The sequence below is a fragment of the Esox lucius genome, chromosome 9 (genome assembly GCF_011004845.1).
Source record: "Esox lucius isolate fEsoLuc1 chromosome 9, fEsoLuc1.pri, whole genome shotgun sequence".
NCBI lineage: Eukaryota > Metazoa > Chordata > Actinopteri > Esociformes > Esocidae > Esox > Esox lucius.
The window spans coordinates 19,917,044-19,932,260 of NC_047577.1; the positions used below are offsets into that span (position 1 = coordinate 19,917,044).

The window sequence follows — 15,217 nt, forward strand, 5'->3', positions numbered from 1 at the left end:
TTTCTTTTCATTTAGCATTGGCTAGAAAAACTAGCTCCACCTTCATACTGGATGCGGAGTCATCAATATTGCATCCGAATTCATTAGAATTTAGGGAACAAAGAATGGGCCAAATCACAAAGTATCCCTTAAAACATATTCATGGCCTAATACCATTCCAAACGACCATAAGGTGGCACTTCAGATGTACTTTATAAAGAGCAATGTACGTGGTGGTTTGGGAAGCGGGCGTATGTCCATCGTAACAATGTCCATCTTAAGGTCGTAAGTACCATGTTATCAGGAAACGAGGCCCTGGTCAATAGAAATGTCATGGCAAATTTTTTTGATTCCTGGGACCTTCAAAGGGGAAAGAGTGTAGAGGAAAACTTCATTACTAGCCAAGTAGTCTTGGTATAAGTAATGCCAAAATTGGCACTGGGAACACGATAGCTAAACTGGAAATTTCCATCTCCTGGTTCGGCCTCCTGCCTTCATTGATGTAAAAAATGACGCTAAGGTTCCCAGCGAGCCTCCATCTCACCGCCCTGCCGCTTAGGATATAAAAAGGCCAGCAGGAAGGAGGGCAGTGATATGCGATAAAAATAGTCCCGCTTGCCTCTGGATAAATGATAGCCTAGCTCTGTTTTGTTCTCTTGGATTCACGCCCCGCATCACCCATGTAACCTCTTTCGCTTCAGGCCTTGGATCAGGATGTGCACAACGAAGGCTTGTGGGGTGGGGGGTGCTCTGGTGAGCCACCGAGCTAGCTGCTAAGCCCCTAACACTTGACATTACAAAGGTCAGGCCAGCACCCATAGTTAAGACCATAGAGCAAAACCATCCAGCATTTTCCTTTGGCTGAGTCTAGCCTAGCAATGATGTTAAGGTTTACCAAATGCCTATGTCTACTGGGAAACATATTTGATCAAATAATATAATATAAAAACGATTTTAACTTGACTGTATCCAAAACTGTCTCCTTGCCCCCACACAAAGGACTAATTGGCTTGAGAGTTATCGTGGAAAGATTTTTGGCTCCGCCAGAAGGGTTTACTAGCTTAGCATATCTGGAATATTTAATGTTGGGACTGAAGCAAAACTGAGGCTAATGTTTAGGCGGTGACAATCAATAGAGGGGCTTCTGGCATTGACTGATAGTTCACTTCACTGTCAGGGTGAAATTACAGTATATCCTACCTAATACCTCACTTTTTAACAAAAGTAATGTAGCTGGAATGAAACTGCTGACAAGAAAATAATCTTTGTCTCCTGCTCTCCATCTCTCTGGCTTGTTCTCTCTCTCTCTCTCTGTCAATTCCTCTCTCCTTATCTCTTCCATATTTCCGCCCTCCTCCTTTCTTTCCATCTAGATCTGCTGTATAATTACCCCATTTCAGAAAGTGCCGTTGTCTTGTTGCGGTTGAGACTTGGTAGCGGGTGTGGCGTGGATCAGTGATGGCTGTCGCCGTGGGCGGCCTGGCACTTCTTCACGGGGTGGGGAACAGACATCCGACCACCAAATGATGCTCGTCAATAAGGTGTGAGAGATGGGTGGATGGTGTTGTGACCAACTGGAGCTCAGAAACATTTGATGTGGCTGTTACTCTAGGCTTCCAAAGATTCTGTCATGTTAAGAGGCACTTCACCAGAAGGAAAAATACTTCATTTTGAGGTCCTGTTCTCTATGGTTCAACCAGTGTGATGGGGGAGTTGTGATGCAGTGTTGCCTTGTTAACTCCCAAAAGCGGAAGTTATACTGTCTTTTGCCATTTCCCCAGAAAACTGAAAATGTTGCCTGTGGGTGGATTCAGCGCAGGTTGATCCTGTGATCTCATGCAAAGGAAGCTTTGTACTGTTTTGAGAGCATCTACTAAAGGGTAGACTAGCGGTGCATTAGACAGTGTGAAATACACACACATGCACGCACGCACACACGCGCCCTCTCTGTGCAGTGAAAGCAGAACGATGTGTTTGAACCAGTGCGGCTGAAAAACGTTTGTTAGATCAGCATGTGTTGCTCTGTGAACGTATTATTAAGAGACCAAAAGCTGTGACCAAAGGAGCTATCTTTATCCACCGTGTCCCCAGTCCCTCGCTCCCCTCTTCTCTCCCCCTCCTCCCTGTGTTGTTGCCTGACTGTTCGGCCCGCCTGCTGAGGCACCTGCCCATCCATCAGCAACATGCCAAAACAGACAACCCCCAGACGACCCCCCACTGTCCCAAACCTGGGATGTGTTATCCACTATGGGAGTGTGTAGGAGCCCAGACACCACTATTCAAAGCATGTTCATGAGGACTGCTATTTAACCATGAAATGCAACTCCTGATGACTCTCTGGACCTCGTTTAGATGCACAGGTTTAATTGCAGTGCATGGATTGGTGGGGGTTTGGGTGGGTTGTTGAACTGACGAGTATGTAAATGTTAGGTAATTGTCTGGGTTTTGTTATTGTGGGTGGATGGAGGGATGGATGAATGAGTGAACGGGTGTCTGGTTGAGAGATGGATGAATGGGTAAGTTGGAGGGAGGATGGACGGATGGTTAGATGGACAAATGTGGAGTTGATGGATAGGTATTGGGTGGGAGTTTGAACGCTATATCAGTGGATGGGTGGGTGGATGGATGGGTATGTAGGCGTATGTATGGATGGGTGGATGGATGGGTAAGTAGGCGTGAGGATGGATGGAGGTGAACCGATTGATTGGATGAGACTGTGGCCTTCGGATCACTGTCATGCCGAAAGATTCATCTTGATCCCAGTCTGAGGTCCTGTGCGCTCTGGATCAGGTTTTCTTCAAGGACCTCTGTTCATCCTTCCATCAAATCAATCCTGATCAGTCTACCAGTTCCTGGCGCTGACAAGCATCCCCAAAGCATGATGCTGCCACCACCATGCTTCACAGTAGTTATTTTTTTCAGGATGATGTGCTGTGTTAGGCTTTCTTATTCAGGTCTGTTTTACTGTAGCAAAGAGGATGAACATGTATGGAATCAATTGTTTGCTGTTTTATATTGGTAGTTAGTTTAGAACAGTTTGCTGATTTTGTTTTTCACTTTGGCATGGAGTTTTTATTTGTGTTGATCAGTGGCAGAAACTCCTAATTAAATCTGTTTTGTTTTAATGTTTTAAGACAAAATGTGGAATATTCCAAAGAGTGTGAATACATTTCAGAGCCACTGTGTAGTTTCAAAAAGGTAGCGAGAGATTGGAGCAGCCAAGTGATTAGGCCCCCAATATAGTTCAGTCAGCTCTAACATGAATGTCAAATAATATTTCCTTCATATTCATTGAAATTGTTGGAAGAAACTTGCAAAATTGTCACAAGGTAGCACATCTAATTGCTAATTTAAATACAGGAGAGTACAGGACATCGTAGGGCTGGTGGGCATACTAAGGGCCGCTGGCTGTATCCGGCCTGCATAGTGATTTAACCCTTTGACGCGTACGATCACACCCGTGTTATCAGGCTAGAGTGGTCCCTGAAGTGTATGATCACACTGGTGTGATTAGAACGTATTGTTTAGAACGCACCATTAGTAACGTAACAATGGCTGGTCAGACCGTGCTGTTATTTACTCACATTTAGCTCAAACAGTGTTTATAACTTTATTTCCTGATTGTAATTGTTTCAAGACCACACTATGATATTAACCAGGTAGCAAGCATTCAAATCGGGACAAGAAGTGTTACTTACGTACCAACAGACAGCCAATACTAATACACAAAAACGAATGATATTAGCGACTACTATAGAGCATCTTAACGTTTCCTGGAAGAGCTGACAACCGATCAAAACCATTGTAAAAACCTTCTAGAAGTTACGTTACCCGTTGTGGGTGCCGCTACGCTTTTTGTGTAGTTTATTCATTTTCACTTCACTGAATTACAGGTCACGCTTTGTTAGCTAGCGGTTAGTTGACGTTTGCTAGCGGTTAGCTGACGTTTGCTAGCGGTTAGCTGACGTTTGCTAGCGGTTAGCTGACGTTTGCTAGCGGTTAGCTGACGTTTGCTAGCGGTTAGCTGACGTTTGCTAGCGGTTAGCTGACGTTTGCTAGCGGTTAGCTGACGTTTGCTAGCGGTTAGCTGACGTTTGCTAGCGGTTAGCTGACGTTTGCTAGCGGTTAGCTGACGTTTGCTAGCGGTTAGCTGACGTTTGCTAGCGGTTAGCTGACGTTTGCTAGCTAGCTACAGATACACATCAACCAGCTTTTGCAGCTCTTTGAATTCTAGAAAGCCTGTGTGAATTCACCTGAAATTGCATGTGTTATCCAGTGTATTGCATGGTTAAATTGCATGTTAACCATGCAATACACTGTTGAATGTCATATCTAATTCAAAATTGCTCCAACACTACATCTTAGCCAAGCCCAAACATCTTGTTTTATTTCCCGGTGGAAATTGTGTGGCCGTGAGTAGGGGATGATAGCAATCCTAGAAAGCGTTCCCTAATTGGCCTCAAGTGGAGTTTGGTCACCCTCTGCTGTCAATGAGCACCCTGTTGATTAGTTGGGACTGCCAGGTAGTTGTTTTTTGTCCTCCAAGAACCTGCCTAGATGAGCCAAGAGAGCTGATTTGGATATGTCCCTGAGAGGGAGAGGCTATAGAGAGCACTTGGATGAGTAATATCCCTCTTTGGCCCCAAATAACCCACCTAGCACGCTATTATAATTCCCCTTTCCCTCCCTCCTGCTTTCTCCACCCCTTTCTCTCTATAATGGTCTTCCTATCATTATCTCCTGCCCCTGTCTGTCTATATATTGAATGTGCTCACTGGTGGACTTAAATTAGGGGACTTATGTCTATAGCCTCCATTGATTTTCGAAAATACTTCTTCTTGAAGATCTGAGGTGAACTGAAATAAGCTGCTTGTTTGGTCATTTGAAAGGGAGACTACTTGGCTTCCTGCTAAAGTGGGCACTCAAACCACCTTCAGTGGCCTTTGGCGAATTGGTCTGCATGCGTGGCTTGTCCACTTGTTCCCGCGGCTGGAACCAATCAATGACACGCTCAATAGGCGACACGCAGGGAACAGATTGACCGCGGTTTACAACTGCCTAGTTTACCCCTGCCACAGCTAACTGTGGCCGTCCCTGGTTTGCACAGTTGCCACATGCGGCATGGAATCGGGGTGGACAACGGCAGAGCTTAGATTCACAACCACTCTGGCAGAGTGTTGACAAATGACCACTGTTGCAGGGGAGAATTAATTAATGTATCACCATATATAAAACTATCAACACCACCAGTGATTGCCCTGCTGTCAGTCCACTAAGCAAGGGTGGGTGGGCAGACTTATAATAAGCTGGAGATGACAAAGGAAATATAGGGACCAGTAAGAGAGGAATATATGAATCCCAAGGGTATGTAGGAAAATATAATTAAATTTTTTTTTTTAAATGTTGGTCATTTTGACCTAATATTCTTACCTTGCTGTGCTATGTGCAAACATTTCACAAGTGGGTGATTTGTGTCTGTTTATTTTAATCAGACATAAACAAGTTCCTTGTGAAGTTTGGAGTGTCCTCGCCGATGTGTGAGGAATGTATCAGTTATGTAGCGCTGAGTCGTGCAAGGGTGAAGAGATGTCCGTAGGCCCAACCCCACTCTCCCAAAGCTGTCACCTCTGACTCGCCAGTGCCACTCCCCTCATCCATGGGGATACCCCGCTCCACTGCCCCGGAAGACGGCAAATTAACGATTGCCGATTAACTTGTTGCCAGAGGGCCATGCCGTTTCCGTAGATCTGAGAGAGATGGGGCTGACTCCAGCAGCACGGCGATTGCCTTACCCCACAGCCCCAGCCCTGCGCCATCTGGTTAATCAGCAAACGCCCTCGTCCCCCAACGCCACCTAGACCATTTCTTGCCAGTTGCCTAACACACACCCACATACTTGCAGACAGAAGTGCTCCACACTCAACTCGCTCCCTGTCTGATCTGTTGCGTTGGACCTAAATGCCTCACACATTGCATATCAAAGGTCTGCCAAACAACTGTGTGGCGCGTCTGTGTCGTAGGCCGTGTTTTCCGGAGTTGAGGTACTGACAAATCAAACGCATAGCCAGCGTCAGCGTCAATTGCCTGTGAGGGCAGAAAGCAACCTGAAGCTGTGTTAGAAAATGTAAAAAAAAAAGAATACTAATTAGAAATAGCTGTATACTCATCGTCTCTCTCTTAATGGGCTTGGGTCCTTTAAGAAACATAGTTCAACTGGTCTCCGTAGGCTAGGGGAGGTTCATTCTGGAACACCACTGAGATGCCAGTGTGTTGGGGTAAGATGACCTGTTGAGTCACGTGTTTTTGTTTGTGCTTCATTCGAATTATACGTGTATTGATCTTTAATCCGTGTTTCTACATATGTACACACATTTGGCCGTGTAGCTGCAGGCTAAGACCTGTTCCATCAATACAGTGCGTCCTCATCATCTGGAGGTTGTTTCGATGTACTTTACGTTATACTGGTGGTGATAGATTGGCCAGTCAATGTTTATTTATTGTTGATGTAAATGCTGAAATCAAGCTTTTTTCCTCAGTGTTGTAAGATATTTTGTAGCAAACCAATAATCAAATTAAAAACATCAGTGGATCGATAGTGGATCTGAAGAGGAGTTACTCCTCAGAACCTTGATTAGTTAAATCCCTGGTGTTATAATGGCAGGAATGCATTCTGGAGAAGTTCCCCAGGATGAGTGAAGGCGTAATGGGATCAGTTCAGAGGATGGGGGGGCCCGGATCACTGTCTCTCATTACTAGGTGAGGAAATGTTGCCACCCCTGTGCCCCACCCCCTCCCCCACACACACCCTGCTTAATTGTCTCGTTAGTTGGAATCACACACTCAAGTCACGGCACTCTTATTTGCCAGCAGCATACCACGCCACATTCTGATGTTCTCCCGCCTCCGGATCTAAACAGAATGCTGGAAGTGGTTTTAGGAGGGGCCGCTAGGGGGCACTCTTCTCTCTGGTGTAAAGATAAACCCCAATGACCCGCAGTGTTTTGCAGGATGCCGTCATTCAGATGCGATATTGAAAGGGTTTCTTTGGCACCTGGGCCTGTTTCCCCTCATGGCCACCTAATCATGCCCCTTATTTTTAATTGGCATGTTTGACTCTGCCTCATAGCCAATGTGTGGTTAGAGTTCTGGCAAAAATTGGTCTTTGTGTGTCACCCAGGTGGGAAATAGACATCGGTGTGGATACGTTGCATTTTCCCCCTACTAGTGTATGTAAAACACTAAATTCATTATTATTTGTATCATTTTTATTTACTTGGGTGGGATAGGGCTACTGTGGCATCACGTCATCACTAAGAGCAAAAGGGAAGACCGTTTCGTAAAAAGAGAGACTAAGTTTGCATGCACATTGTTTAGTTCGTTTTTTTTATGACTGTGATACACATTTCCGCATATACTGAAATATATTCCATTCTCCCGGTGAGTTCTGTTGTGAGGTGACAGCAAGCCTGTTTTTACCCACACTTTGTGTGACCAGTAAAGGAAACAATAGGATGTAATGTGGATCTGGACGCAGCTCTCCTCCTCCCTTTTTTTAATGTCTTCGATGGCGAGAACCAGGCGAAAGAGGGAAACGAGAGAATAATCTTTCAGAATCAGCTGTGTGTGGGTGGCCATGAGTAACTGCAGCTGGCAGTGCAACCCAGTCTGAGGCTCTGTGTCTCGCTGTCTCGCTGTCTCTCCCTTTCTCCCCCTCCCCTTGGACCTAACACTCAGTGCAGACCGCTAACTAGGGGACTTGAATTTAATCTATTAAAAAGTACTTTTACTAACATTTTATCTAAACAGGCACCCTAAATTTCGCCTGCGGCAATGTGAGAAAAACACAATTTGTTCCGGTGGTTTGGACAAAAAAAACGTTTCATCCTAAACATGAATTAGCAAAGGCTTAGCTTTCTTGTTAAGCAGATCGGGTTTTAGAGAACATGTATCACAACATAAACATGCGACTGTCAAGATCCTTGCCAGCTAAAAGAGAAACTTATATTCATGCTTAACCTTCTCTTTGATTAGGAATCACTGCCTTATGTCTTGTAATTCTGTCACCGAATCACACACATTTAACATTATCTAGTTTCTCTCCATGAGGATTGAGGATAATAGAAGTTGAGAAAATGAAAAATGTAAATTATAATGTACTGCATTTTTCTAATTGTAACCACTATCTCCTACCTAAATACTGTTATGTACTACACTGTATTTCAGTTTGTTACTGTAATTCTGTTAGAGATTTAATGTACTTTTTATATGACAACACATACTTTCTGCAGACATCTCTGCATAAGTTTTTGTAAGAAAATAACAAACATACAAACCTTTTACTGTAATTAATGACATTTATTTTAGCAAAGTTTACATCTGCACAGTTCTGCAAAATTTGTTATACTCAAACAAATGTGTGGACCTTTTTAAGAAATTGTCCTCAGAAGTTCCTGCATGAAGTTGTTTGGTTTGTTGATTGTAAGAAACATTGTTTGCTTGGCATACGTTAGTGAAACTATTTAGTCAAAACTGGAGAAATGTTCACTATAGTTTTCACATGCAGGCTTGTGATGAAAAGCAGAAGACAAGACTATTACAAAAAATTATACAAAAGACGCAGGCCCTTATTCTGGGGCCCTAATGTATAGCATGCACCACAATAAAGAAGTGGGCTGAAAGTAAGAAATTAAGAGGTTTTTGAAGGGCTGGCGCCAAGACACCCTTTTGAGTCCAACTGTGTTGTGAGGCAGTTGGTGAACTGAAGAGGTGAGGCAGTTTAGCGAGTCTCTGTGACATTAGGATAAATAACAGCATGGATTACACCATCCCTCCCTGCTTGGCACTCAACTGCCCCTTGACAACAACAGCTTTGTGGAGCTCGGACAGTGAACCGGACATTGCCTTTTTCTTTCCGAAATCCTTTTGTTTACGTATTTTGTGATGAATTTAGCCACCCATCATTTCAGTGCATTTATTTAGACTTTCACGACTTCAGTTTCTGTTCCTTTATTGCTGCTTGCTCCCACTCCCTCTCCCCACTGTATGCCATGCTTTCTCATAAGTAAAGACCTGTAGTACATTTATGTCTTAACTCTTTAAATTGATAGTAGTACCAGATCCTGTAACGTCTTTGCCTGTTCAGACACAATCATGTTTATATTTACCTCACCTTACCTTGCTTTAAATTTACCAGTTTGTGGTCTCCTTCACTTCACGTTTCTCTGTCAGATTGTGGATACAAGATCAGCTTGGATAGCTTTATTACACAAGCACCATTCGCTGGAATGGCTTGTTCTTAGCAGTTAGATCACACGTGCATAAGTTGTGCTGCACATTAGCAGTGGATTGGTTATCATGCGAAATTAATTAATTTATGTGATACCCTTTAATGCCCATATTGCCAGTTTCTGGCTCTGCTTAGATTAATAGTGCTTCTGTTTCAGCAGAGTACTTGGTAATTTTTTCCTAGATGAGACAGATGTGATTCTCCAACATTTATTTTCCCCAGATGCTTCATTGACCATGTGATTGTAGAAATTCCCATTTTCCTGGAAAACCGAGCAACATTCTAAGCCGTTTCCACTTGTACAGCCAACAAGGTGCATGCTTCATACAATATAATACGTTTAAATGGGGTAGTCTGTATGTAGTTGTCAGTGCAAAGCCACTTTAAAGATTGGATCAGATTTTCTGAAAGAGGCTTACGGCTGAAATGGAGAAAAGGCAGGAATGTTAAAGGCCACTTGAATAACTGGCAGCCTTCCAGTTTCCAGGTCAAATGATGACATTGTTGTATCACAGACTGTTGAATGTGTGGGGAATTTGAATAAATGCAATGATATGGCTGTCCAATAATGCTATGAATGTGAATTGCGAGCTCAGTTTGCTGACATCTGTGGCAAGGCCATGGTTTGCTATTCCTGTGGGGATCGGATATATTTTACTTGGGTAGAGCATGCAGGTGCAGAGACACAGAAGTCCTCTCAGCTGTGCTCATTATAAGTAGTGAAAGTATTAGGGCTGTCAAAATTAACACATGCGATTACTAAAAAATGCTTAATCCTTATTATTTTTGTTTGTAGTTTATGAGATAAACTTTTTGCAAACCACTCCTTTTTTCTTTCAATTTCTTAGTGGGTGAATATATTTTATAACAAATAAAATATATTCACCCACTACTGTAAATTGCTGTGTAAAAGAGTCTCAGCAGAATCAGTGGTAATGTAGACCATTTGCACCCATCATACAGAGGGTAACCAAAGTGGTAATAGAGAACTGCAAAACACAGAAAAGGTAGGTATTATCTACATGCAAAGCACCATAATACAGTTGTTTTCCTTTAAAAAGTAAATTTATTGGTGGAAGCATCATAGACAGTCATTCCAGCTGTAAGGCATTTGGAATATAATTCTAGCAACTACACCACTTATTGAAAACCACTCTTTTTTTCTTTCGTTTTTTAAAGGTTGCGCTAGCTCAGGAAATTGGTTTGAGAATCGTTGATGGCCAGAGACTGGGCCACCCAGAAATGAGATTAGTTCTGATGTGTCTTTGCTTAGAAATAAATGTTTGTAATTGTTTTGCTAAAAAATAAACTATCCACAGATTTTTTTTTGTGGGGGTTGGTTTTCAGCTTTTACAGTGGGGAGTGAGGTGCTTTTCAAGATCGACAGTAAAATTAAAGAATCAAGGCCCAGAATATCCCAAGAAATTGCACTGAGAGTTAGCAATTTTGACAAAACGATGGATATACTTTAATGCCATATGATTTGTGGTAGATTTTCTTATTCTGAAAGTTTCACGGCTGTAATAGCTGTCAAAGTTCTTCCCCAAATTAATAACTCCAGTCAATATGTCTTTATTTTGTGTATCTTTGTTTTAGAAAGTGTTCTTTGTTTTCTTTTATTTTAGTATTAGTCAGCGGTCTAGATCTGTAGGAAATAATCACATTTTGTACTACTTTTAGATGTAGTTTTAAGGCAGCAATGTGATCTGTTTTAGACTTCAGTAGTGGCAGTATTCTTTGGTGTTTTTTCTTGAGTAGATAATGTTCAATATTGGACATGCGACTTGACCTAACATTTTCTCATCGATTACATAGTGACATATTGAAAATGGAAATGACCTGCGAACAACAGGTAATCCTGTTTTTTTTTTGGACTGGTTCCATAAGTGTTTCTGGCAAGCTATTAAAGTGATGCATTGAAATAACTGACCGCCCCACGGAGTGTTGTAACATTGGGCGTCAGAGTTTATGTGGAGGCATTAGATACTGTCATGGTATGGTTCCACAACATGAATCGTACCCTTCATATCATCCATTGTAGCTCAGATGGACTGGGGTACCGGAGGCCCCCACAGGCCCTAAATGTAGGAAGTACATTATCTACATGCAAAGCCCCATCTTAGTCATTTCATTAGTAGCCAATTTCTAAATACCTGTGCGTCCCGTGTTTTATTTGTGTAAGTTCCTTGAATTTTACAAGGGGATAACTATAGATTTTATTTCCAGAGCAAATGTATGTTTCGCCCAACTTCTGTGTTCTCCGTAGTTCTGGATGTGAGTCATTTCGATAACTGGACAGATCTGATATATTTTACTTGGGTAGAGCATGCAGGTGCAGAGAGACAGAAGTCCTCTCAGCTGTGCTCATTACAAGTAGTGAAAGTATTAGGGCTGTCAAAATAAATATTGTAAAGCTTTGTTTTCTGAGGCTGATTCGAAATAGTCTGTTAACCACCCTACTATGCCAGTGTGTGGTCATATTAAGATTACAATACGAAGCCAGACAGAAAGTAAAGCATATTCTAAGTGAACTGTAGCGCTACCATCCCTGGAGTACAAACACGTTACCTTACTGAAACTAGATAGGCTGCAGTACGGCTTGCAGGTTAGCAGGTACAGTACATGGTTTCATCCGGACACATTTCCTCCTTTGCTTTTGATCTCCTGCGCGCCTTCTCTACTCGTCGTTCTTCATAAGGGCACACCATCTTATCTGATCTTGGCCAATTCTTTGAAAAGCATTACAGTGTTTTCCTCTGAAGTTAAAACCTCTGCACTGTCAAACAAATTGGCTGGTGAATTAATCTAGCTGTGCCATCGTGGCGCCTGGCGGTTTTGCCGAATGAGACATTTTTGTTGGACACTCGGCTAGGTTTTTGGGGAAGTAGCCCTAGAAGACCTTGAAGAGACTGCCAGTCAACAGTTAGTGGTGTCCAGTTAGTGATGATGTAATATCCTCCCTTGCCCACTCATACCATTCCATCTCACCTTTCCTTGTAACAGATGAATGTACTCTGAAGGACATCGTCAATACAGTACTGAGGAAAATACATAGTTGGCTGCGACTATAGTATGCTACGGCTAAAATGACTGTAGAAGTAGCATTTGAGCACAGTAGATCCATTCTACTATAGCTTTTAAAAAGACTTACGTTGAATTATCAAGTTCAATGAATGGCCGACCGACAAGTTTTTGTGCAGAGTGGTTAAAAAACAGCAAGCATGCCGATTTGTAATCAGGTCACTATCAGTGCTTGAATTTTGAGCCTGCAGTAGATGCAGTTTGACGACAATCTGATTTTTTTTTTAAAGAGCAGCCTGTCAGTGCGAAGGTCAGGCAGCTGGTGCAAATGGAAAACATTTGTCTCTTTTACTAAATTTCTAAATTCACAATTCTTGCAGGAAAGTTTTGCCCTTTTCCCTGTTGAGTTAATAGAACTTTCCTTTTGCTTCTTACATTTCCTCATATACATTTTTTTTGTCATAGCTGTGCTTTATTATGTTTTCTACAGGCTGTACTGAATAAGCATGTTTTAGCACCAACTTATTTGGGGTCAAAAATGGGATGGCAGAGTAGCCGAGTGGTCAACAGCGTTCTAAATACGACAGAGTCCATTCAGCCAAGACCTTCCACACAAATTGCTGACTTATATTGCCTCGTATTGAGGCCCGATAGAATTGAAGCTATCAGTGTATCATTTCTCTTATCTCTTTGATATCATTCCATATCAGGCTAATGTTCTTGAGGTTTTCCATCCATTGCTGTTTCTATGAAAAAGGGATATGCACTTCACACTTTGGACTTAATAATCCACACTTAACCAAGCTATGCCCAAAGCTACGTGATAAGTTGTTGAGTTTTCCAGTGTACAGCTCGCAAGGGCCTTTCTGTTTTGTATCACACTGCTCGCGCAATGAGAAGGTATTGTCTGGCAGGTGCGCCCTGGTCAGAGAACTTAATACCCGGCCACCGACCACGATCGACCCCCGAACTCACCAGAAATGCACCGCGCTGAGCCAAATTGAAAAACTTAAGACGTTGTTTTAAGCTTTGTGTATTGACTGCTGTTTGTGCTAATACTCACAGCATGTCTCTCTGTCTTGGCAGGACCCCAGAACCAAGCACAAGTTTAAGATCCACACCTATGGCAGTCCCACCTTCTGCGACCACTGCGGCTCCCTCCTGTATGGACTCATCCACCAGGGGATGAAGTGTGACAGTGAGTAATGTACCTCTTCATCCAGCTGGACCCAGAACCGCCAGGCGCTCATCCATTATGCTGTGGCTCTGGTCCGGTAATCACCACTTGCCTTCTTAGTGGTGGAAATGCATTCTACCCAAGCACTGTCCCAGCACACAGGGGACGTCCACATTATGTCCCGGGGACTGAAACTGACTTCCTTGGGCCGTCCAGAGGACACGTTTAGTGTTTGTAGTGTCTGCCGGGGGAAAGATGCTGGAATGCAGCCAGTTTGTCAGCTGGTAGCAATGTATCAATCGTAGGAATTAATGAAGCACATATAAACATAGCTTTATTGACAACCCTTCTCCACAGGACACAGTAATTGGGTATTCTGTAATTATTACAATTGCCCAAGTATGCTTTTCATTACGGAAAACCACATTTCCAGTCTTTTATTTCCTTCCTTCCAGCAGTTTCCCCCCATAAAACCTGCACATGACTCATTGTGTCCATAGATCTTTCAATATTCTGTACAACAGGAAAGCCGCCTGGTGGCTGTATTGGTTCAATTCTATCAGTCTCATGAGCTGTAATGACATGTGAAACGCTATAATTCATTGGTAAATAGTACATCATCTCTCACGGTTTAGGAGCATACATTAGTTGAGATTATGTTACATTTGGCTTACAATTTTGGCAGATGTTGGCTGCTAAAATGACATTAGATAATCTTTATGGGCTGGTTTCGCAGGCACAGGTTAAGCCTAGTCTTGGACTAAAAACGTCAACCTCAGTCTGTTTCTGCTAAACAAGCCCTAAGGGCTTTGAATTGCTGGTTGTCATAACGTTGACATTTTGAAGAAGCTATTTGAAAATTGCTTTTGCTCTTTCCACATGATCTGCCAGTCAGTTAAAAACTCTGAGGATGTTAACAGTTCTCAGATACCAATATAAGCAACAATTGGCCCTTGCTTTGTAAGAACCCATACATGTTTGCTGTTTGTCTCCTTTGTCTCCTCCTACTGGTTTTAACTCTGTCTCTTGTGTCCCCCTCAGCCTGCGATATGAATGTGCACAATCAGTGTGTGATGAACGTGCCCAGCATGTGCGGGACGGACCACACCGAGAGGAGGGGACGCCTCTACCTGAAGTGTGAGGTCACTGGGGACAAGCTAAAAGTCACAGGTAGGACTGTACCATGTCGATGGCGCCCCCTATGAATTCACAGACGCTGAAATCGCACGCAACACGGACCGTAGAGTTGCCGTTTTGTTTCCAGGGGTGTGGTTTGTTTCCGGGGGTGTGGTTTCAGAGGGCCGTTCAACTCCTGTCATGTGTCGTGTTTATCAGAATAGAGAGAGAATAGTGTGGATGTAATATAGTCTACAATAGAGTATGTGTTCTGAAACGCCACTGATACGGTGTGTTTGTTTGAGAGGCAGTGATTTAGACCAGGAAGACGCCACATTATTACTGTTACGTATGCGGTGAGTCATCCGCCTTGTGAATCAGCATTGTCAATCTGAGTCCGTATTAATATCAATGGGTTGAATCACTCTCGCTATATGGTTACACTTATCAACTTTCATTGTGATTTGAACTGCTCTCGAAGATGCCTGTCATCATTCCCGAAAGGCACATACTGTATGTGACCCAAATCCCATTCATATTGCATTTCCAGTGCAATACTTTTGTGTAATTTATACCAGTGCGTGGAATGGGAAACAAATTATCTTTGGGACTCAATGTAACACGAACAATTGGTCTGT

General features: G+C 42.9%; 1 protein-coding gene across 2 annotated transcripts in view; it reads left to right on the forward strand.

Annotated features, from left to right (window-relative positions):
- prkcaa (protein kinase C, alpha, a) overlaps positions 1-15,217 on the forward strand; it is a 154,675-nt gene that overhangs the window by 69,840 nt on the left and 69,618 nt on the right. The window contains exons 1-3 of one of the 2 annotated variants that reach the window (XM_020049769.3): positions 1,389-1,520; positions 13,373-13,484; positions 14,505-14,633. In XM_020049769.3, the coding sequence (XP_019905328.1) occupies positions 1,503-1,520; positions 13,373-13,484; positions 14,505-14,633 (259 nt within the window). In that variant the 5' untranslated portion in view covers positions 1,389-1,502. Of the gene's footprint in view, positions 1-1,388; positions 1,521-13,372; positions 13,485-14,504; positions 14,634-15,217 lie in introns of those variants that run through there. The other variant, XM_010889334.4, reaches the window with a different exon arrangement.